The 25893-nt window shown below is 35.0% G+C and overlaps 1 protein-coding gene across 8 annotated transcripts in view; it reads left to right on the top strand.

Annotated features, from left to right (window-relative positions):
• Positions 1-25893, top strand: part of DCAF6 (DDB1 and CUL4 associated factor 6) — a 172678-nt gene that overhangs the window by 52127 nt on the left and 94658 nt on the right. For all 8 annotated transcript variants that reach the window (XM_081226466.1, XM_081226467.1, XM_081226468.1 and 5 more), the window contains exons 5-7: positions 17064-17177; positions 19114-19249; positions 21579-21793. In XM_081226466.1, the coding sequence (XP_081082592.1) occupies positions 17064-17177; positions 19114-19249; positions 21579-21793 (465 nt within the window). The remainder of the gene's footprint in view (positions 1-17063; positions 17178-19113; positions 19250-21578; positions 21794-25893) is intronic.

Genomic DNA, 25893 nt, shown 5'->3' on the forward strand with positions numbered 1-25893 from the left:
AAGAATCCTTGCATCCCTGGGATAAATCCCACTTGATCATGGTGTATGATCCTTTTAATGTGTTGTTGGATCCTGTTGGCTAGTATTTTGTTGAAGATTTTTGCATCTATATTCATCAGTGATATTTGTCTGTAATTTTCTTTTTTTGTAGTATCTTTGTCTGATTTTGGTATCAGGGTAATGGTGGCCTCGTAGAATGAGTTTGGGAGTGTTCCTTCCTCCGCAATGTTTTGGAAGAGTTTGAGAAGGATGGATGTTAGCTCTTCTCTAAATGTTCGATAGCATTTACCTGTGAAGCCATGTTGTCCTGGACTTTTGTTTGTTGGAAGATTTTTAATCACAGTTTCAATTTCATTCCTTGTGATTGGTCTGTTCATATTTTCTGTTTCTTCCTGGTTCAGTCTTGGAAGGTTATACCTTTCTAAGAATTTGTCCATTTCTTCCAGGTTGTCCATTTTATTGGCATAGAGTTGTTGTAGAAGTCTCTTAGGATGCTTTGTATTTCTGCGGTGTCTGTTGTAACTTCTCCTTTTTCATTTCTAATTTTATTGATTTGAGTCCTCTCCCTCTTTTTCTTGATGAGTCTGGCTAATGGTTTATCAATTTTGTTTATCTTGTCAAAGAACCAGCTTTTAGTTTTATTGATCTTTGCTATTGTGTTCTTTATTTCTATTTCATTTATTTCTGCTCTGATCTTGATGATTTCTTTCCTTCTGCTAACTTTGGGTTTTGTTTGTTCTTCTTTCTCTTCTGATTCCTTTAGGTGTAAGGTTAGATTGTTTACTTGAGATTTTTCTTGTTTCTTGAGGTAGGCTTGTATAGCTGTAAACTTCCCTCTTAGAACTGCTTTTGCTGCATCCCATAGGTTTTGGATCATCGTATTTTCATTGTCATTTGTCTCTAGGTATTTTTTGATTTCCTCTTTGATTCCTTCAGTGATCTCTTGGTTATTTATTAACGTATTGTTTAGCCTGAATGTGTTTGTGTTTTTTACGTTTTTTCCCTGTATTTCATTTCTAGTCTCATAGCATTGTGGTCAGAAAAGATGCTTGATATGTTTTCAATTTTCTTAAATTTACTGAGGCTGTTTTGTGACCCAAGATGTGATCTATCCTGGAGAATGTTCCATGTGTGCTGGAGAAGAAAGTGTAATCTGCTGTTTATGGATGGAATGTCCTATAGATATCAATTAAATGTATCTGTTCTATTGTGTCATTTAAAGCTTCTGTTGCCTTATTTATTTTCATTTTGGATGATCTGTCCATTGGTGTGAGTGAGGTGTTAAAGTCCCCCAGTATTACTGTGTTACTGTCGATTTCCTCTTTTATAGCTGTTAGCAGTTGCCTTATGTATTGAGGTTCTCCTATGTTGGGTGTATATATATTTATAATTGTTATATTTTCTTCTTGGATTGATCCCTTGATCATTATGTCGTGTCCTTCTTGTCTCTTGTAACATTCTTTATTTTAAAGTCTATTTTATCTGATATGAGTATAGCTACTCCAGCTTTCTTTTGATTTCCATTGCCATGGAATATCTTTTTCCATCCCCTCACTTTCAGTCTGTATGTGTCCCTAGGTCTGAAGTGGGTCTCTTGTAGACAGCATATATATGGGTCTTGTTTTTGTATCCATTCAGCAACCATGTGTCTTTTGGTTGGAGTATTTAATCCATTCACGTTTAAGGTAATTATCGATATGTATGTTCCTTTGCCCATTTTCTTAATTGTTTTGGGTTTGTTTTTGTAGGTCCTTTTCTTCTTTTGTGTTTCCCACTTAGAGAAGTTCCTTTAGCATTTGTTGTAGAGCTGGTTTGGTGGTGCTGAATTCTGTTAGCTTTTGCTTGTCTATAAAGCTTTTGATTTCTCCATTGAATCTGAATGAGATCCTTGCCGGGTAGAGTTATCTTGGTTGTAGGTTTTTCCCTTTCATCACTTTAAGTATGTTATGACACTCCCTTCTGGCTTGTAGGGTTTCTGCTGAGAAATCAGCTGTTAACCTTATGGGTGTTCCCTTGTATGTTATTTGTTGTTTTTCCCTTGCTGATTTTAGTAATTTTTCTTTGTTTTTAATTTTTGCCAATTTGATTACTATGTGTCTCAGTGTGCTTCTCCTTGGGTTTTTCCTGTTTGGGACTTGCTGCGCTTCCTGGACTTCGGTGGCTATTTCCTTTCCCATGTTAGGGAAGTTTTCGACTATAATCTCTTCAAATATTTTCTCTGGTCCTTTCTCTCTCTCTTGTCCTTCTGGCACCCATATAATGTGAATGTTGTTGCATTTAATGTTGTCCCAAAGGTCTCTAAGGCTGTCTTCATTTCTTTTCATTCTTTTTTCTTTATTCTGTTCTGCAGCAGTGAATTCCACCTTTCTGTCTTCCAGGTCACTTACCATTCTTCTGCCTCAGTTATTCTGCTCTTGATTCCTTCTAGTGTAGTTTTCATTTCAGTTATTGTACTGTTTATCTCTGTTTGTTTGTTCTTTCATTCTTCTATGTCTTTGTTAAAGATTTCTTGCATATTCTCGATCTTTGCCTCCATTCTTTTTCCGAGGTCCTGGATCATCTTCACTATCATTATTCTGAATTGTTTTTGTGGAAGATTGCCTATCTCCACTTCATTTAGTTGTTTTTCTGGGGTTTTATCTTGTTCTTTCATCTGCTACATAGCCCTCTGCCTTTTCATCTTGTCTATCTTTTTGTGAATGTGGTTTTTGTTCCACAGGCTGCAGTATTGTAGTTCTTCTTGCTTCTGCTGTCTGCCCTCTGGTGGTTGAGGCTATCTAAGCGCCTTGCGTAAGTTTCCTTATGGGAGGGACTGGTGGTGGGTAGAGCTGACTGTTGCTCCAGTGGGCAGAGCTCAGTAAAACTTTAATCTGCTTGACTGCTGATAGGTGGGGCTGGGTTCCCTCCCTGTGGGTTGTTTGGCCTGAGGCAACCCAACACTGGAGCCTACCTGGGCTCTTTGGTGGGGCTAATGACAGACTCTGGGAGGGCTCACGCCAAGGAGTAATTCCCAGAACTTCTGCTGCTAGACAAGTGACCTTGTCCCCACGGTAGCCACAGCCACCCGCCGCCTCTGCAGGAGACCCTCCAACACTAGCAGGCAGGTCTGGTTCAGTCTCCCCTGGGGTCACTGCTCCTTCCCTTGGGTCCCGATGTGCATAGTACTTTGTGTGTGCCCTCCAAGTTTGGGGTCTCTGTTTCCCCCAGTCCTGTCAAAGTCCTGCAATCAATTCCCACTAGGCTTCAAAGTCTGATTCTCTAGGAATTGCTCCCCCCCATTGCTGGACCCACAGGTTGGGAAGTCTGACGTCGGGCTCAGAACCTTCACTCACGTGGGTGGACTTCTATGATATAAGTGTCCTCCAGTCTGAGTCACCCACCCAACAGTTATGAGATTTGATTTTACTCTGATTGCACCCCTCCTACCATCTCATTGTGGGTTCTCCTTTGTCTTTGTATGTGGAGTATATTTTTTGGTGTGTTCCAGTGTCTTCCTGTCAATGTTTGTCCAGCAGCTAGCTGTGATTCTGATTTTCTCGCAAGAGGGAGTGAGAGCACGTCCTTCTACTCCGCCATCTTGGTTCCTCCACCTGAAGTTTTACTTCCTTGACCTTTTAATTCAGCTAAATTGAGGTTCTTTCCCTTGCCTTAGTGTTGTCTGAGGAACACTATCTGAAAGCCCATTTCTTAGGAAGCAAATATTTTAATATTTGTTTTGTGCCAGGTATCTGAGGCAGATCTCCTAGCCTCCTCTCTGTATTCTTTTATTCTGGAATTCTGATGAGATACATGTTAAGACCTTCTTACTCTATCTACCATTAAACTTGCTTTTTTCCATTGATGTATAAAACATGTAGGTAAAGTACATAAACACTAAGTATATAGCTCAGTAAAGTTTCACAAAGTGAATCTGTACATATAACAACCACAAAGATCAAGAAATATAAGGCATTGGGACTTCCCTGGTGGTGCAGTGGATAAGACTCCGTGCTCCCAATGCAGGGGGCCTGGGTTCAGTCCCTGGTCAGGGAGCTAGATCTCACATGCATGCTGCAACTGAGAGTTCATATGCCACAACTAAGGAGCCCACATGCTGCAACTAAAGAGGCTACCTGCTGCAACTAAGGAGCCCTGGAGCTGCAAGCAGGGAGTCCGCCTACTGCAACTAAGACCTGGTGCAACCCACCAACCAACCAACCCACCAACCAATAAATAAATAAATAAATAAATATTTTAAAAAAGAAAAAGAAATATAAGGCATGAAGTTTCCCAGAAGCCCCTTTATCCTGACTTCTAACGCCTCATTTTTTTTTTTTTTTTTTTTTTTTTGTGGTACGCGGGCCTCTCACTGTTGTGGCCTCTCCCGTTGTGGAGCACAGGCTCCGGACGTGCAGGCTCAGCTGCCATTGCTTACAGGCCCAGCTGCTCCATGGCATGTGGCATCTTCCCACGAACCCATGTCCCCTGCATCGGCAGGCGGACTCTCAACCACTGCGCCACCAGTGAAGCCCCCAACACCTCATTTTTCTAACCACCTTAGTTTTTCTGTTTTTGAACATTATATATATGAAGTTACCATTAAATGGTCTTTCTTTTTGTTTTTGAATTTGATGTCTTTTGCTGAACAAAATCTTATCTTACATTTGTGAAATTCATCCATGTTGGGTACAAGTATAATGTGTTCATTTTCATTGCTTTTTAGTATTCCATCGTGTGAATAAACCACAGCTGATTGATCTGTTCTGCTGTTGATGAAAATGTTAAATTTGATTTCCAGTTTGGAGAACATTCCTTTACATGACTTTCAGTATATTTATGTTTAGAAGTAAACTTGTTCGGTCACAGGGTACGTATTTGTTTATTTTAGAGATAGTGCCAAACAGTTTTCCAAAGTGTAACAGCTTTCGTTCCCACCAATGGCATATAAGAATTCCTATTGCTCCTCATCTTTGCCAACAATTGGTATTGTTAATCTCTAATTTTGACAGGTTCTTGTGGTTTAAAATGCCTTTTTCTGTTGATACTTCTGAGGTTGAGCATCTCTTCATATGTTTATTGGTTGTTTGGATGTACTGTCTTGTCAAGTGCCTATTCAGACTTCTTTCCTAATCTTTCTATTGTGTTGTCCATTTTATTTCATTATTATTGTTGATTTATAGGAATTTCTTATTTCTTCTGTATATGAAGCTATCTCTTCCACTGTGTGGTTGTATTTTCACCCTCCTGATGGTGTCTTGTGATGAACAGAAGTTCTCAGTGTTGTCTAATGTATTGGTCTTTTCCTTTATTGTTAGTGCTTTCTGCATCCTGCTCAAAAAATCTTTTCTTCAGCTGCATAGCACAGGGAAATCAGCTTGATGCTTTGTGGCCACCTAGAGGGGTGGGATAGGGAGGGTGGGAGGGAGGGAGATGCAAGAGGGAAGAGATATGGGGACATACGTATATGTATAACTGATTCACTTTGTTTTAAAGCAGAAACTAACACACCATTGTAAAGCAATTATACTCTAATAAAGATGTTAAAAAAATATTACATGAAGGTTATGGAGGCATTCTTCTGTTTTCTCTTTTAGAAAGTTTATTGTTTTGCTTTTTCCATTTAGATCTTATAATTCACCTGGATTTGATTTTTCTGATAATATGAAGTAGGAGTCTATTTTTTTCTCCCCTGTGGATTTTTTTTGTATAAACATAATTTACTTCTTAGAAAATTACATCAGAATTGCAAACAGCACACAAGCAAAAGAGGCAGCCTATATAAGGACATTTTAACAGTATATAACCTTTTGCCAAAGGTGTTTTTTTGCTGAATACATATACACTGTGATTGGAATATAGTTTTTTGTTCAAAACTAAAACTTTGCGTCCATTGAACAGTTCTCCTCTTCCCCCTTATCCCAGCATCTGACAACTACCATTCTACTTTCTGTTTCTAAGAGTTTGATAAGTGTAAATACCTCACAGAAGTAGAATCATGCAGAAATCGTCATTTTGTGACTGGCTTATTTTAGTTAGCACAGTGTCCTCAAGGTTCATCTGTTTTGTAGCATATGACAGGATTTCCTTCTTTGTTAAGGTTTAGTAGTATTCCATTGTATGTATATACCATATTTTCTTTACCTGTTTACCCATTAATGATCATTTGGGATGCTTCCACCTCTTAGCTGTTGTGAATAATGCTGTAATGAACACAGGAGTGTACAAATATCTCTTCAAGGTTCTGTTTTCAATTCTTTCAGATATATATACACAGAAGTGGGATTGCTGGATCATATGATTATTCTATTTTTAGTTTTCTGAGGAACTTCCATAGTTTTCTCCATAGCAGCTGTACCATTTCCCATTCCTAATAAAAGTGCACAGAGGTTGCAATTTCTCCACATCCTTGTCAACACTTGTTATTTTCTGTTTTTTTAAAAATAGTGGCCATTGTAATGTGTGAGGAGATAGCTAAATGAGGTTTTTATTTGCTTCCTTAATAATTAGTGATGTTGAGTTAGCTCTTTTTGTGTATGTTGGTCATTTGTATATCTTTGGAAAAATGTCTATTCAAGTACTTTGCCCATTTTTTAATTGGATTGCTTTATTGTTGAATTGAAGAGGTTCTATATATATGTATATACACACACATATATATATACACACACATATATACACACACACATATATATATGTTGTTTATGTAGCTGAGTCTGGGTCTGGTCTTAGTTGCAGCATGCGGGATCTTTCATTGGGCACGAAGATTCCTCATTGTGGTGCATGGGCTTTTCTCTGATTGTGGCGTGTGCGCTCCAGAGAGCACAGGTTCATTAGTTGCAGCACATGGGCTCTCTAGTTGTGGCGCGCGGGCTCCAGAGTGCGTGGAGTCTGTAGTTGTGGCACGTGGGCTCTGTAGTTGCAGCGCGCGGGCTCTTTAGCTGTGGCACGCGGGCTCCAGAGTGTGTGGGCTTAGTAGTTTCAGCGTGCGGGCTTAGTTGCCCCATGGCATGTGGGGCTTAGTTCCCTGACCAGAGATCGAACCTGTGTCCCCTGCATTGCAAGACGGATTCTTAACCACTGGCCCACCAGGGAAGTCCCTCTTTATATATTTTGGCTATTAATCCCTTATAAGATGCAGTGTGCATTTTCTCCCATTCTGTTGATTCTCTTTTCACTCTGATGATTGTTTCCTTTGCTGTGTAGAAGTTTTTAAGTTTGATATTGTCTATTTTCACTTTTGTTGCCTGAGCTTTTGGTGTCATATCCAAGAAATCATTGCCAAATCTAAAGTCATGAAGTGTTTCCCCAGGGTTTTTTTTCCTAGGAGTTTTATAGGTTTTTTTTTTTTTTTTTTTTTTTTTTTTGCAGTACGCGGGCCTCTCACTGTTGTGGCCTCTCCCGTCGCGGAGCACAGGCTCCAGACACGCAGGCTCAGCGGCCATGGCTCACGGGCCCAGCTGCTCCATGGCACGTGGGATCCTCTCAGTCTGGGGCACGAACCTGTATCGCCTGCATCGGCAGGCGGACACCCAACCACTGCGCCACCAGGGAAGCCCGGAGTTTTATAGTTTTAACTATTACATTAAAATGTCTTTGATACATTTAAATTTTTGTATGTGGCGTAAATAAGGGTCCAACTTCCTTCTTTTACATGTGAATATCCAGTTTTCTCAACACCATTTGTTGAAGGGACTATTCTTTCCCTATTGTGTAGTCTTGGCACCTTTCTCACAGATCATGTGACCACATATGTGAGGGTTTATTTATTCCTGGGTTCTCTACTCTGTTCCATTGGTCTGTAGGTCTGTCATAATGTTTTAAATGTAGTAGCTTTGTAATACGCTTTGAAATCAGCAAGTGTGGGGCCTCCAGCTTTGTTTTGCTTTCTGAAGATTGTTGTGGCTGTTTTGTGTCCTTTGAGATTCCATATGAATTTTAGGGTTTTTTTTTTTTTGATTCTGTAAAAATGTCCTTGGAATTTTGATAGAAATTGCATTAAATATAGGTCACATTGGGTAATATGGACATTTTAACAATATTCAGTCTTCCAGTCCATGAACACAGAACGTCTTTCCATTTATTTGTGTCTTCTATAAGTTCTTTCAGCAGTGTTTTGTAGTTTTCAGTGTACAGATCTTTCACCTCCTTGAATAAGTTTATTCCCAAGTATTTTATTTTTCTGATGCTATTGTAAATGGGTTGTTTTCTTAATTTCATTTTCAGGTTGTTCATTGTTACTGTATATAAACGCAGCTGATTTTTAAGTGTTGATTTTGTAACTGTAACTTTGCTGTATTCATTTATTCTAATAGCTTTGTTGCAGAAACTTTAGAGTTTTCTATGTATAAGATCAAGTTTTCTGCAAATAGAGATAATTTTACTTCTTCCTTTCCAATTTTGATGCCTTTTCTTTTTTCTTGCCTTGATACTGTAGCTTGAACTTCTAATACTATATGGAATAGAAGTGATGAGAGTGGGTAACTTTGCCTTGTTCTTGATCTTAGAGGGAAAGCGTTTGGTTTTTCACCACTGAATATATTAGCTATGAGCTTCTCATATATGGCCTTTCTTATGTTGAGGTAATTTCCTTCCATTCCTAGTTTGTTGAGTGTTTTTTATCATGAAAGTGTGTTGTATTTTGTCAAATGCCTTTTCTGTATTAGTTGAGATGATCATATGGTTTTTGTCCTCCATTTTGATAATGAGATGAATTACTTTGATTGATTTGTGTATGTTGAACCATCCTTGCATTTCAGAAGTAAATCTGACTTAGACTATTAGTGTGTTATTGTTTTGGGTTTTTTTTTTCTTTTTAGCATTTTGCTGAGGATTTTTATATCAGTATTCATCAGGAATACAGGTTTGTAGTCTTTCTTTTATTTATTTTTTGTGTGTGTGGTATGCGGGCCTCTCACTGTTGTGGCCTCTCCCGTTGCGGAGCACAGCCTCCAGACGCGCAGGCTCAGTGGCCATGGCTCACGGGTCTAGCCGCTTCACGGCATGTGGGATCTTCCCGGAATGGGGCACGAACCCGTGTCCCCTGCATCAGCAGGCGGACTCTCAACCACTGTGACACCAGGGAAGCCCTTGATGTAAATTTTTTAATGTAAGTGGTGTTGTCAAGCCATCTGTTTCTGGGCTTTCCTTTCTTTGGATGTTTTTGGTTACTGATTCAGTCTCCTTACTGTAGTGTAGCTTTGTTCAGTTTATTTCTATCTATCTATCTATCTAATCTATTATTTAGTCTTGGTAAGTTGTATATTTCTAAAAATTTATTCATTTCTTCAAGGCCATTCCATCTGTTATTGTATTCATAGTAGTCTCTTAGGATCCTTTTTATTTCTGTGGTATAAGTTGTAATGCCTCCTCTTTCATTTCTGATTTTTGCTGAGTCATTTTGCTTTTTTTCTTGTTATTCTAGGTGAGGGTTTGTTGATTTTGATACTCTTTTGAGAAGAACTTAATTTCATTGATACTTTTTTCTATTCTTCATATCCTTTATCTCTGCTCTAATCTTTATTATAATTTCCTTCATCTATTAACCTTAGCTTTAATTTGTTGTTCTTTTTTTAGTTCTTTGAGGTGTAAAGTTAGGTTGTTGATTTGAGATCTTTCTTCTTTTTTAATGTAGATATTTATTACTATAAACTTCCCACTTAGTACTGTACCATTTACATTTAAAGTAGTTACTTATAGGGAACTACTCACTATTCCCATTAAAAATTTTTTTTCTGTGTGTCCTGCAAATATTTGGTCACTCTTCCTCTCTTGCTGCTTTCTGTTGTGTTTTATTGATTTTCTTTTTTCTTTCGTAATGACATGCTTTAATTCCTTTCTTGTTTTCTTTTGGCGTCTTTTATAGGTTTTTTTCATTGTGTTTACCATGAGGATTACATAAAACACAGTTATAACAATCTATCTTGAACTGATAGCAACTTAACTTAAATCACATACAAAAATACTATTCCTTTACATCCTTGCCCCGCTTTGTTCAGTGTCATAAACTATGTCTTTTTATATTTTGTATTCACTAACATAGTGTTATAATAATTTTTAATGCTTTTATTTCTTAAATTCTGTACTCAGAAGTGATTTATGTACCACCATTACAGTATCACAGATTTTTGTATTTATCTGTATATTTACCTTTACCACAATCTTTATATTTTTATATGCTGTGTGTTGCTGTCTAGCTTCTTTCATTTCAACTTGAAGGACTTCCTTTAGCAGTTCTTGTAAGGCAGGTCTTAGTGGTGATAACTTTTCTTAGTTTTTCTTTATCTGGGAAGGTCTTTATTTCTCCTTCAGTTTTAAAGGACAGTTTTGGTGGATATATAGTATTCTTGGTTTGCAGGTTTTTTCTTTCAGTACTTTGAATGTATTATCCCACTTCCCTCTGGCTGGTAATGTTTCTGTTGAGAAATCCACTGATCTAATGGGAGCTTCTTTGTATGTAATGATTCACATTTCTCTTGCTGCTTTCAAGATTAACTCACTTTTGACTAGTTGTTTATAGTATGTCTTGATTTGAGCCTCTTTGGGCCCATCCTAGTTGGAGTCCTCTGAGTCTCTTGAATCTGGATGTTCATTTTCTTTCTCAGATTTGGGAAGTTTTTGGCCATTATTTGCTTCAGATAAGCTCTCTACCCACTCCCCTTTCTCCATCTGGAACTCCTGTAATGGGAATATTGGTCATCTTTGTGATATCCTATAAGTCCCTTAGGCTTTTTCACTTCATTCCTTTTCTTTGTTCCTCTGACTAGATAATTTCAAGTGGCTTATCTTTGACTTTGCTGATTCTTTTTTCTGCTTGATTGAGTCCGCAGTTGATCCTCCGCTAGTGAATTTTTAAATTTAGTTACTATATTTTTCAGCTCCATAATTTTTGTTTCGCTATTTTTCTGCTTTCTTTCTCATTGGTAATATTCTCGTTTTGTTTGTGCGTTGTTTTCCTGATTTTGTTTAGCTGTCTATTTGTATTCTCTTGTAGAGCATTGAATTTCTTTATGACCATTACCTTCCGTTCTTTTTTAGGTAATTCATATATCTCCCTTTTATTAGGGTCAGGTTCTGGAGATTTACTTTGTTCCTTTGTTTGAGCCATGTTTTCCTGTTTCTTCATGTGCCTTCTTCGGTGAATTATCTGTTTAATCTTTTGCCCATTGTTTCATTTTGTACTGTTGAGTTTTGAGGGTTTTTAAAAGGATGTTCTGTGTATTTTTCAGGTATGTGACTCAATTTTTTTCTCTGAGTTGATGGCTAGTCTTTTCATTTTCTTTACAGTATCTTTCAAAAAGAAGTTTTTTAATTTTAAAGAAGCCCATTTTATCAAATTTATTATTTTGGGAGGGGAAACAATGTTGTGTCTAAAAATCTTTGTTTAACCAAATGTCACAACGATTTTCTCCTAAAAGTTTTATACTTTTATGTTTTGCATTTGGATCGATGATCCATTTTGTGTTAATTTTTTCATAAAGTATGAGATACTGCTTTAAGTTTATTATTTTACACTTGGATATCTGGTTTTCCAACACTGTTTTTCTCCACTGAACTTTTTTTGCATCATGATCATAAGTCATTTGACCACATCTATTTTCACCTATTTCTGATCAGTACCTTTTCTCTTCCAGTGATTTATGATTATGCTTGTACCACACTGTCTTTATTACTATAGCTTAATATTAACTCTTAAAACCGGGTAGTATAAGTCCTTTCTTCTTCTTTTTCGAAACAGTTTAAGGTATTTTAGGTCTTTTGTATTTCCCCATGGATTTGATAATTAAATTATCAATTTTTTTTTTTTTTTTTTTTTTTTTTGCGGTACGTGGGCCTCTCACTGTTGTGGCCTCTCCCCTCGCGGAGCACAGGCTCCGGACGCACAGGCTCAGCAGCCATGGCTCACGGGCCCAGCTGCTCCATGGCATGTGGGATCTTCCCGGACCGGGGCACGAACCCGTGTCCCCTGCATCGGTAGGCGGACTCTCAACCACTGCACCACCAGGGAAGCCCTAAATTATCAATTTTTACCAGAATTCCTCCTGGGATTTATTTGAATCTATATATCAGTATAGGGAGAATTGACAACAATTATTAAATCTTCCAATCCATGGTTGCAGTATATCTCCCTCATCTAGGACTTTAATTTTACTTGGCAATGTTTTATAATTTTCAGTTTGTGTGTCTTAAGACCTACCCTTAAATATTTCATATTTTTTAATGTTATTGTAAATGGTATTATCTTTAAAATTTCTAATTTCTGATGGTTTTATTGCTAGTATTTTCACATGCAGTTGAGTTTTATATATTGATCTTGTATTCTGCAGTTTTGCTACACTCACTTATTAGCTCTAGTAACTTTTTACAAAAAGATTACATAGAATTTTCTCCTTAGATGATTATGTCATCTGTGAATATAGAGACAATTTTTCTTCTTTTCCCATCTGGACTCCTTTTATTTCTTTGTCTTATCTTATCACACTTATTAGAACTTTCAGTCTAATATTGAATAAAAGTGGTAAGACTAAACATCCTTCCCTTGTTTTGATCTTTGATCTTTCACTATTAACTATGACAGTAGGTATATTTCAATAATGCTTTTTAGCAGGTTGAGTTAATTCTGTTCATATTCTTACACTTATCAGGAATGGATATTGGATTTTGTCATGTGTTTTCTCTGCATTTTTTCATTTTTTGAAAGGATTGTATTGCTTTTCTTTTAGTTTCTTTTTTTATAGTAGAAAAGATATTTTTATGATTTTAAACATTTAATATTTATTGAGAATTGTTTTGTTCTGTGTAGCTACAGTCCATCTTGAAAAACATTTCACATGAACTTGAGATCAATGTGCATTCCACTCTTTTTTTTTCTTAAACATCTTTAATTGGATCTTTTAGTTTCTTAACATGGTGAATTACATTTATTTTTCAAACATTAAGACCAAATTAACATTCCAGAGATAAACCTCACCTGGTCATATATTGATATATTATCCTCTTTCTGTGTTGTTGTATTCATTTTGTTAAGGACTTTTTTTTTTGCAGACGTGTTCATGAGAGATGACCTTTAGCTTTGTTTTCTTGCACTATCTTTGGGTTTGTTGTTAGCATAATGCTGCCCTACTGCAATAACTTGGAAAGTTTGTCCTCTTCAATTTTCTGAAAGAGTTTGTGTAGAAGTGGTAATATTTGTTTCTTATATGTTTGGGAGCATTCACCAATAAAGCCATCTGGTCCTAGAGTTTTCTTTGTAGGATGTTTATAACTGCATATTTATTTCTTAAAATGAATATTTGGTGATTCAGGTTATATCTTTCTGCTTTAATGAGCTTCGGTATTCTATTCTTTTCAAGGAACCTGTTTCATCTATATTGCTGAATTTGTTGGTGTAAGTTCTTCACAGTACTTCCGTACTATCCTTTTAACATCTGTAGAATCTATAGTGATGTCACCTCTGTCACTCTTTTTTTTTTTTTTTTTTGCGGTACGCGGGCCTCTCACTGTTGTGGCCTCTCCCGTTGCGGAGCACAGGCTCCGGACGTGCAGGCTCAGCGGCCATGGCTCACGGGCCCAGCCACTCCGCGGCATGTGGGATCTTCCCGGACTGGGGCACGAACCCGTGTCCCCTGCATTGGCAGGCGGACTCTCAACCACTGCACCACCAGGGAAGCCCATGTCACTCTTGATATTGGTAGTTTGTGTTCTCTCTCTCTATTATTATTAGCAGTCTGAGGAGAGATTTCATCAATTTTAATGATCATCTCTAAGAACGAACTTTGGTTTCCATGGTTTTCTCTATTTTCTTTTTCTATTTTTGATCTCTGTTTTTTCCTTTCTTCTGTTTACTATGGTGAGTTTCATTGCTCTCTTTCTTCTAGTTTCTTAAAGTAGAGGCTGAAGTTACTGATTTGAGACCTTTATCCTTTCTAATACAGGCAGTTAGTAAAATAAAATTTCCACTGAGTATTCCTTTAGGTAAATTTCACTAATTTTGTTATGCTGAACTTCCATTTCTCTTCTGTTAGTAAATTAGTCAATATATTTTCTAGTTTCCATTGTGATTTCTTCTTTGATTCATCATTTATTAAGAAACATGTCATTTAGTTTCCAAATATTTGGAAATATTTGAATATTTGAGTTGTTTTCCAGCTTGGGCTTAATTGCAATTGAATCTATTTTAATCATTTGCCTAACTGTCTTTGTATGGATTGATTTACAGTGATTATTTTCTAGTTAAATCCCTCTCAGTCAGAATATGTACTTTGTATGACTTGAATCCTTTTAATTTTAATGAGACTGGTTTTGTGTCCCAGAATATAGTGTATTGGTAAATTTATCTTATGCACTTTAAAAACTGCTTATTCTTTTGCTTGTGGAGTGTTCCATATATATCAGTTATGTCAAGGTGGCTGATAACCATGTTCAATTCATCTATATTCTTACTGATTTTCTGATTACTTGTTCTATCAATTATTGAAACAGGTGTGTTGAAATCTAATATTTTTGGACTGTTTCTCCACTCAGTTCTGTCAATTACTGCTTCATATATTTCAAAGATCTGTTTTTAGGTACATAAACATTCAGGATTTTGATGTTTCTATTCTTGGATTGACCCATTTATCATTGTAAAATGACTCTTTATCCCCATTAATACTCTTTGCTTTGAAATTTGCTATTTATATAGCAAATCTAGCTTTCTCATTATTAGAGTTACTGTGGTATCTCTTTCTTCTGTCCTTTTACTTCTAGTCTAGCTATCTGTGTCTTAATATTTAAAGTTAGATTCTTACAGGCAATTTATAGTTGGGTTTTGCTTTTTTATCCAATCTAGCGACATCTGCCTTTTATTTAATTGGGCTGTTTATACCATTTACAATTAATGTGATTATTGATATGTAGGTAGCTGAATTTAAATTTTGTGTCTTGCTCTTTGTTTTCCCTCTGTTCATGTTCCATCAGTTTTTTCCCCTTCTGTTTTTTGGAAGAACTGAGTATTTTTGTGATTCCACTTTACCTCCTTTGTTGATTTATTAGCTATAACTTTTTTTTGTTGTGGTTGTTTTAGTATATGCTTTAGGGATTATAGTATACATCATAAACTTTATCACAGTGTACCATCAAGTAATATGGTACCACTTCAAATATAGTATAAGAATCTTATAACACTGTACTTTCATTTTTCTTCTCCTGGAATTTTGGGTATTTTTTCCTTACATTTTATTCTTATATGTTTCATAATTTCCTTAATACATTGTTAATATTCTTCCTTTAATAGTCAATTATCTTTAAAAAGATTTTAAAACAAAGTAAAAATTATATTATATTTACTTACATATTTATTATTTCTAATCTTAAATTCCTTTGCATAGATCCAGATTATGACAGGTATTATTTTCCTTTTACATGAAGGATTTTAAAAGATGTATTTTTTTGTGCTGGTCTGTTATTATAGAGGTTTGGAAAATTATCCTGTAAAATGCCAAATAGTAAATATTTTAGGCTTTGTGTGCCATATAATCTTTGTCACAACTACTCAAATATGCCATTGTGTCAGGAAAGCAGACTGGGATAATATGTAAATGATTGGATGTGGCTAAGTTTCATTCAAACTCTTATTTACAAAAATAATGGGTCATAGTTAGGTAAGAGGCATCCTTTGCTGACTTCTATGCTACTGAATAATCTTTCAGCTTTCTTATTTTTGAAAACATCTAGTTTATTTTTGTTTTAGAAAGATATTTCTGTGGGTATAGAATTCTAGTTTGACAGTTTTTTGTGTTTTTTTTTTTTCTTTTACTACCTTAAAGATGTTACTCCACTGATTTCTGGCAAGAAATCTTATTTTTAATCACTGGTTTTACATAATTTGAGAGCAATGTATTTCTTTATTTTTATTGCTTTAGTATTTTAAGAGTAAATCACAATTTATGTTCTTATTCTCTTACTGGCCATTTGGGTTGTTTCAAGTATTTAGCTAATATGAATCGTGCTGCTATGAACTTTCTGGTACACATCTTTAGGTGCCTTTATGTATACATTTATTTGTAGTGGAATTGCTGGGTCATAGAAGAGGCATATGACCAGCTTTAGTAGATACTGATACATGGTTTTTCAAAGTGATGGTACCATTTTACAGTCCAATCAACGATGTGTGAAAGCCCTAGTTGCTCCATGTCCTCATTGACATTTGATATTAATCTAGTCCCTTTCATTTTGGTCATTCTGGTGATGTGTAGTGATGTATACTTAGGATTATAATTTATGTTTAGTTGATCACTAATGAATCTGAGCACCTTTTCATGCATACATAGGAATATACCTTCCATTGTTTGTGGGTACATAAAAACCTATGTGAGAATGCTAAATACCCAATTTTGGCAGTTTCTACTTCTAAGGACAGAGAAGGGGAGGAATATGTTGGACAGGAGGGTTCACAGAGGGCCTCAACTTACAGTATTATTGCTAAACCAGAAGTGGATACAGGAATATCTAAAATGTTTCATTTCTTTAAAAAATTTAATTTTTGTAAAATATGCATAATATAACATTTGCCATTCAAACCATTTTTAACTGTACTGTTCGTGACATTTAGTACTTTTACATTGTTATAGAACCATTACCATCACTCAAAAAATTTTTGAGAGTCCAGTTTAAATGCTTAATTCAGCATCACATAGTTTTTATAAACATTATCAGGGAGTAAAATTTTACAATGTATTTCTAATACAAGTGTATATTCACATCCAGAAAACAAAAATTTGGCTATTCAAAGTTTGAACAAGCTTTCAAGGGTAGGGTTTTTCTTGTCAAGTTGTTAGGAGTGTATAATTTAAAGAGCTTTCTGTCTGAAGGTACATTAATGTCAAATTTCAAAGTAATGAGTCACATTAGTTCAACAGTTACCTCTTGCATATTTCTATATGTATAACACTATTTTGCATTATGATATGGGTAAGTCATAAATAATTAAAATAAATGGTTCTTAGTTGCTTTTGCCATAATCATTTTATGATATAGCAGTAATGTTTTTCAAAGTCATCTGTTTAAATGTTTACTAACATTACCTGTACTTTTGTTTTCATCTTCAGATTATGACTGTACCTAATGACCCGTATACTTTTCTCTCTTGTGGTGAAGATGGAACTGTTAGGTGGTTTGATACACGCATCAAAACTAGCTGCACAAAAGAAGATTGCAAAGATGTAAGAATCAAGTTTTTGTACAAATGATGAAAAAAATTAAGATTATACTTAAAATTGGGTAGTAAGTTATCTCTGAGTTATGAGCTTATGGATAGATTAAGAATTTTTTATTTTATAAAATTTTCAATAAGTATATTTTTATAATCAAAAAAATTTCTTAATTAAAATGTTAATAGTGAAGTTAAGGAACGTATACTTAAATTGTACAGTTCAAATATATTTATAAAAATTTATATAATTGTTCAGTATATACCATAGCATTATAAAAACTTGAAGTATTTATCAGTATATTCCATTTATTTATGGAGGCATTTTTGGCTTACCAATAACAGTGATAAAAGCATGTAGAAGTTTAGTGTCTTCTTTTTATTTTTACCCTGTCCTTTAAACCAAGATTTATTTATATGCTATCTTTTGTTTTAGACAGTTAGATACCATTTTATCAACATGTTCATTCAGATTTAGCTCACTTCTCTAAAGATAGAGCTTCACTATCAATTTTGTATTTTTTAAAATAGTATTTTAAGCTTGAAAAAGACCTGAGAAATCAGTCAGTGTAAGGCCTCAGACAACTAACCCTAAGTGTTATTTAGAGACAGTAACTTTTGTCTCAGATCATTTTAGAGTAGTAAATGAAGTAAGCAAGTATTGCGAAATACATTTTTACTGATAGTTACAAAAAAAAAAGTTACTAGTAATCAGGTTGAGTGTTTGCTAATTAAACCAGTTAGTATTGTTAACATGCTTTAGGTGGAGAAAAGATTATTTTATACATTGAAACAGAGAAGAAAAAAAATAAAAAAATTTTGTCAGTTTTTATATTGTATACATGTATACACATACACAATTAGGAACGTTGAACTGAAGGCAGAAATAAGTTTAAAATAGCAGGTTGTTTATTAGGGGCATCTGGTTTACCTGTTTCTTAGTAAATTATAGGTCCTAAAATTTGTTATGTCAAAATCTTATAAGCAATATTTTCATATACAATGTAGTTGGATTTAATTTTGCTTTTATAATCAAAAACTCTGTAAAACTAAAGAATAAAGCAAAGCTAATAAGTGAAATATTGTTAAATTTTTTCTCAATAAAACTTCTGATTTCTTTATATGTAAAAAGGAATAGAGAGAGTATAAAGAAAAATTGATAACTAGGGTAATTCTTAAATCCTAAAAATTTAGAATTATGAACAGTATTTGATGAATAAATTCTATGTAATAGGAATAATGTTCTGAGGCCCATAATTAAATACATAAAACTTAGCATAAATGTAACTTAAAAACTTGGCTATTCTGAGAAAAGTGAGGAGTTAGAGTTGTAGATAAAATAGTATAGAATTAACAATACCTTAAAGCTATATCTTTGGGGTGATAGCTCTTATATTTTCTAATGCTTGTATAGAGATAAGTAGTGACATTATAGTGAAGCCTGTCTTTGACATAGTTTGTATATATGTATGTATGTACTTTGTTTTTGAACTGGTAAGGAGGAAGATTTTATAAGTTAACAAAAATATAAAATTTTAATATCAGGTTATGATATTTTTGTTATACTTTAATAGCAGTCATTAAAATTACAATATCATGAGTACCGTATAAAATAATGATTGTACTTATGATAGACAAAGGTTGATTATACCTCCATCTTTACTGTCCAGTGGACCAATGATAGCAGGCCTTTCTAATGACATTAACGACTTAATGACATATTACATAGGTAATGTATGAGTCTTCTAATACTTCTGAAGATGATCATCTTATTCCTGAGTATGAGAATATTTAGGAGGCATGTTGGTTTTTTTCCTTCCTCATTGTCATAATGACTGAATTAGGATTTCTGAAAAAGATTTTCTTGTTCTAATTGAAGGGAAAATGTTTTAAATAGACTATTATCTGTTGTAAAGCTTATGTAACTGGTATTTTTTTATCTTTTGTAGGATATTTTAATTAACTGCCGACGTGCTGCCACATCTGTAGCTATTTGTCCACCAATACCATATTATCTTGCTGTTGGTTGTTCTGATAGCTCAGTACGAATATATGATCGGCGAATGCTGGGTACAAGAGCTACAGGTAAAAAGACATATATTAGAGAAAATATGAGATCCTATCAGTTCAAAGGATAAATCTTTTTTTTTAAATAAATTTATTTATTTTTGGCTGCACTGGGTCTTCATTGCTGCGTGCAGGCTTTCTCTAGTTGTGGTGAGCGGGGGCTACTCTTCATTGCGGTGCGTGGACTTCTCATTGTGTTGGCTCCTCTTGTTGCGGAGCATGGGCTCTAGGTGTGCAGGCTTCAATAGTTGTGGCTTGTGGGCTCTAGAGTGCAGGCTCAGTAATTGTGGCGCACGGGCTTAGTTGCTCCGCGGCACATGGGATCTTCCTGGACTAGGACTTGAGCCCATGTCCCCTGCATTGCCAGGTGGATTCTTAACCACTGCACTACCAGGGAAGTCCCCAAAGGATAAATCTTTATGATGTATTGCAATTTTAAAATTTCATTAGTTTGACATAAATTTAGTAAATAGAATGTATTTAAATACTATGGATTATTATAAAAAATAGCATTTCACCAAGTTTTTATGACCCATCAGTGTGATACTTTTGCAGGTTATCACTTTAAAAAGTTGTGATATATTAATTTCCTGGATCTGTCATAACAAATTACTATAAACTGGGTGCCTTAAAATAACAGAAATTTATTCTCTCACATTTCTGGAGGCTAAATGTCTAAAATCAAGATGTTGCAGGGTGGTTTTCTGCTGGAGGCTCTCAGGGAGAATCTGTTGCCTGCTTCTCTCCTAGATTCTGGAGGTTGCTGACAATCCTTAGCATCCCTTGGCTTTTAAATGTATCGGTCCAATCTCTGCTTCCATATTTACATGCTATTCTCTCCTGTGTATCTGTACCTGCATTTCCCTCTTCTTATAAGGACACTAGTTACATTGTATTTAAGGGCCACCATAATCCATTATGACCTCATCTTCATAATTACATCTACAAAGACCCTATTTCTAAATGAGGTCACGTTCTGTGTTTCTTGGTGGACATGAATTTTCAGGGGACACTCCTCAGCTCACAACACTTGGCTTTCCTAATTTCTCTTTGCCATCTTTTCAATCAAGGGGATAATAGTAAGCGTGGTGGAGAGAAAAGTTAGGAAAGAACAGTGACTTGGGTGTGTATTAATGTATAACATATTTATGCCTACTTAGTAGCCTAGCTAAAGTACTGTAAATGATGCTGCACTACTGAATTTGAATTTGCCTTAAACTCCTATTTGTTTCTCATCTGCTTTGGGATCAAACCACTTCTGAAATATTCACCTCAAAGCTAACTTCCATTAGCATTTTCTGTCAAGGGAGGTCAAGATTGGACATTCTTTCTCTCTCTCTCTCTCTCTGTCTGTCTCTCTGTCTCACACACACACACACACACACACACACACACACACACACCCCAAATATACATACATATTACACATTTATATATATATTCACATATTTTATGGCATCAAAAATAAAAGTTGACTTGGGCCAGAAATTAACAATGTTGATCTCAGTGTCAGTTTATGTCCAGTGAAAATAGACATAGATTACTGAAATGGGAAAACCAGATGGGATCTTTTTTCTTTCTTGAACTGTGATTGAGGAGTCTTGTCTATTTGGACATGCATGTTTAGGGGAAACAGAAGTAATATATGGAACTGTAGGCTCAGTTATCATTTCTCAACAGATGGGACATGATTGAAATTTTGGGCAGGGCAGGATAATACAGCTTTGTGGGATTCTTAGAATTTAGCATTCCTGGGTCTGCAGAGCACAAAGTGCCAGTTGTACCTCTCCCTATTGTATTGCATTATGTTGACGACCACCAAAATTAATTAAAATTAGAGTGGTATTCCCACTCTGTTATCTTATAAGAGGAGAATTTCATGGCAATCAAAAATCTTTTAATGACATAAAGTAAAAGGTAAATCATATTAAAAAGATACTGTACTGTTTTATCTAGTTTGCTAGTAAATATCAGCTTTCCGATTTATATTATAAAAATTATATTATCTTAATTAGGGGAATTTTTAAGAGATGATTTAGTGTGACTGTAATCACAATATAAAATTGATTAAATAACTCATATTTCCAATAAAACATTGATGTAATCTGGAATTCTAGAAAATCATGAATTCTTTTTGGAAGATATGTAACCTTTATACTATATTCATTTTTATTTTGTTACAAAATTTGACTGATGATTAAAGAGTCTTTTCCAGAAATAAAATATGATAGCTTGGATTTATATTGCTATGTTAAATCACATATCTCATAATTCAGATTAAGAGTTTTTCAAGTGTTTTTCTTGAAAAATATTCTGAAGTTTAAACAATTCCTTTTTTTTAATTTAGGGAATTATGCAGGTCGAGGAACTACTGGAATGGTTGCCCGTTTTATCCCTTCCCATCTTAATAACAAGTCCTGCAGGGTGACATCTCTGTGTTACAGTGAAGATGGTCAAGAGATTCTTGTTAGTTACTCTTCAGATTACATATATCTTTTTGACCCAAAAGATGATACAGCACGAGAACTTAAAACTCCTTCTGCAGAAGAGAGAAGAGAAGAGGTAAGTTTACTCAAAACCATGTTCTTTATTGAATTCAGAAAACATTAATTCACTAACACCTGGAGCATTAATTCAGTAACTCCTAGGGCCTGAAGGGCTTCAAAAAATAGAGCTAATTTTCATGGCATTTACAGTCTAAGGAGCAAAGACATGAAAACACGCCTGAAAGAATGGGAGTAATAAATAAGGTTAAGGCACTAGGCGAAAATATTGTAAAAGTATTTTTACAGAGAAAATATTTAATAGCAAAATGTTTTTCCAAGTTTATGGATGCACAGCAGCAGGCAAGAAAGATGAACAGTTCTGACAGTTGCAGAAGAGGCAATTAAAATAATAAATAAATGTGATGTATAAACTTCCAAGAGACTAAATGTTTATATTCATGCAACAATGTTTACTATTCATATGTTGATAGCAGACCTTCCTGTCTTCTCCTGATTCTGCCTCTTTCACAGTATGAATTAGTGACATGTAATATTATCTCTAGGTACATTTTGTAAAACAATGACCCACATGAGTGAGTGAGAAAAAGGTAAGTTAAAAGTGTCTGCACATACACACACAACACAACACATACACAGAATCGGGAGAGGAGGGGATTGCAGTCCTCATATAAATAGTGAATGGTAATAGGTGAAACTCCTATTGGTGCATGAATATAAACATTTAGTCTTTTAGAAGTTTACACATTACATTATATATATATCTCTATATATCTATATCTGTAGATACCCTCTTTATCAATTTCTAGATATAAATATAGATATATATTATGTATTGGAAACTAGGTGAAAGAACTACTTTTCCTAAAATGACTCTAAAATACTAAATCATTTTTCTTATTTATGAAAAGCAAAAGCCAGAAATAGTATATCCTTGACAATACACAGCAGTAGAAAAATTTTTGTTTTAACCTTGTTAAGCTTCTTTCCCCACATTTTTCACTTTGGCTTTTTTATTTTACGATGTTCTATGGTTGTTTTTGTTCTTTTAATTTGGTTGCACCGGCTCTTAGTTGCGCCTCCAGGTTTCCTTAATTGCGGCACGTGGGCTCCTTAGTTGTGGCATGCAAACTCTTAGTTGCAGCATGCATGTGGGATCTAGTTGACCAGGGATCAAACCTGGGCCCCCTGCATTGGCAGTGCAGAGTCTTATCCACTGCGCCACCAGGGAGGTCCCTACAGTGTCCTGTGTTTAATCACTCTATTCTTTGGATTATAAACATCTTTTGAAATTAACCATTGCTTTTTATTAATTATCAGTGACTTTTAGGTATTGGTCCACCTCTTCTTAATGAATACATTTTAAAGGTACTAAAGAACAATAACAATTTTGTAATTCCTATGAGATGCAAAACTAAATCCAGTTCTTATAGTTGCAGGTTGAGAGAGCTATAAAATTAGAAAAAAATCAAGATTACTTTATACATGTGTTTTTGGGATTTTAAATTTGGCACTGTGTTTAAGTGAATTAGGAAATTGGTGAAGAAGAGGGTATGATGGCTTATGAAACAATTTTTGAGTTTATTGGTCTGATTGAAAATGTGAAATCTGCTCTGTCATTTTGTTGTTGCTATGTAATTTCCTCTTGAGATAATGCGCTTCAGTAGAGTTACAGTCATACCTTGTGACTGTTACAGAACGAAAGAGTTGGAAATGCAGAAACATTTTAAGTGAGCCAACCAGCTCTTATCCCATAGAATACTTAGCCTAAAGATGTTTATATAATCAGAGTGAAAGAGGCTTAATTATGAACAGTTGGTTTTTTTGAACATGTTTTTCTCAGTATTCTTTCTTGAATTAACTAAATTAAGAAAAATAATTCTGAAAATGAATTAAAATTTAAAAAATAAATTATCCTTATTGTAATAAATGAAATAATTCACAGGTCTATATAGAAAAAGAAATTAACAACGTGTCCTCCTCTTAATCTTGCCATCTTTTCTTTCAGTGTTTTATGCTAAATCCTTGACAGTAATGTTCAGACAAACTCATCTCAGCTCACCAAATATTTACTGGGTGGCTACTATACTGCATACTATACTAAACTTTAGAAAATCAGGGATGACTGTAACAAAGACATGATCTCTCATTCAGGAGTTTACAAATAAATAAATAAATTTATAAAGGAATAAAGTTTATAAATAAATGTGTGAAACTTAAAATAATAGAATTGTATGTAAGTATTATGTTCTATATAAGTAGACCAAAAGAAGGAATAATTGTTTTTGACTGGGAATGTAAGAAACACTTGAGCAGGGTTTTAAAGTATGAATAAAAGTTTAATATATGATTTTTTTCTTATGTTTTCATATTTTTATATTTTCTTAACTTGTAGGGGTCTCTTTTTATTTCCTATATTATTTCCTTTGTCCTCTAATAATTTGTCTTTCACCCCCGCCCCTTTTTGTTTTGGCCACGCCTCTCGGCTTGCTGGCTCTTAGTTCCCCGACCAGGGATTGAACCCAGGCCTCTGGCAGTGAAAGCTCAGAGTCCTAACCACTGGACTGCCAGGGAATTTCTGTTCCCCTTCTTTATTTAGCATATTCTTTTGTCTTATTCAAATTTTTTCCACTTCTCATTTTCCTTTATTTTGGTATTCCTTTTTCCTTTTTATTGTCTTTTCTTTCTTTTTGTTTTTCTCTCATATCTTTTTGACATTTCCCCCGCCTACCTAGCACATTATTGGGCTGCTTTGTTGAAGCCAATCTCTCATTTTCTCCTGGTCCCCATAATTTATCCCTAAAAGAATTGCATGTATCCCCTGCTTTTTGAATGTTTGCTTCTATATACTTTGCTTTTACTAGAGACCTGCTTAGTACCTGCTTTCACTAACTAAAAAATCCAAAGAGGATTTTTGCTTTTACAAAAAAAAGGGGAAAAGCGAAAATGGCATTTGGCGTTTGTTTGCAGTGTGCATCCTGAGCAGCAAGTGGCATCACCAAGCTCCTTCCCAGTGAACTATACTCGACGTGTCAGCATCAAACTGCCATAGCTTTGAATTGTGTCTCTGTCTCAGCCTCAAGCTGTCGTAGCATTGAATTGTGTCTGTGAGCATCTGTGCTGTTATCTCAATTTATTCTGTGCATCCATTAGCAAGATGTGTCCTAAGGTAATTGCTTCTTCATTTTACTCCATTTTGACTTATGAAAGTTTTCATAGGAACATTCTGCTTTCAGATAGTAGGGGAAACCTGTATCCAAAATCTGTAGTACTGCTTCCCACTCTACTATTAATACTCTAATCCAAGTCATCAGCATCTCTCCTCCTAGATTATTATGGTAGCTTTCTTCCCAGGTCCCTGCTTTCATACCCACCCCCTCCAATCCTTTAGTTAGCTACACAGTAGTCAAAGTAATCCTTTAAAACATAAGTCAAATCATGCCACTGTTCTGATCATCCACACTCCAAAAGGCTCCCCACCTCACTCAGAACAAAACTGAGGTCCTTACAGTGGCTTCAAGATCTTATATCATCTGGTTCTTGTTACTTCTACTCCTCTCTCCTTTATTTACTCTGCTCTAGCTACATCTACTTACTTGTTTACTCAGACAGGCTAAGCTACCTTATGGCTTTTGCATTTATTTTGCCTGATATGATCTCCTCTAGATATCTGGATTTCTTTTTCCTTTACTTCTTATAGGGCTTTTCCTATGTTCCCTTCTCCGTTAGATCCTACCTTACCACATTATTTAAAATTGTAACCCTTAATTATCTGGTACTACCTATCACCCTTTTCTATTGATACTTTATTTTTTTCTGTAACACTTACCATTTTCTCTGTATATTTTACTTTTTAATTTCATGTATGCTATAAACTCTGTGACATTGGGAATTTTTGTATGTTTTGTACATTGATCTTTCCCCAATACCTAGAGTAGTACCTGACACATGAAAGGTGCTAAAAAAATTTTTATTGAATGACTGATTGAATGAATGCCGTATCATTTACAGAATTCTTGAGTAGGTTATTTCGCATATCTCAAAAAATCAAACTTAGGACTGTTTTTAACTTGAAGATCTTGTTCCAGAAATAGTTGCTGAGGTTATAACATCAGTTCTTTGCCTGTATAATATAAAAATTTCTCTCTCGTAACCGTG

The sequence above is a fragment of the Mesoplodon bidens genome (assembly GCF_964165515.1).
Source record: "Mesoplodon bidens genome assembly, chromosome: 2".
NCBI classification, from domain to species: domain Eukaryota; kingdom Metazoa; phylum Chordata; class Mammalia; order Artiodactyla; family Ziphiidae; genus Mesoplodon; species Mesoplodon bidens.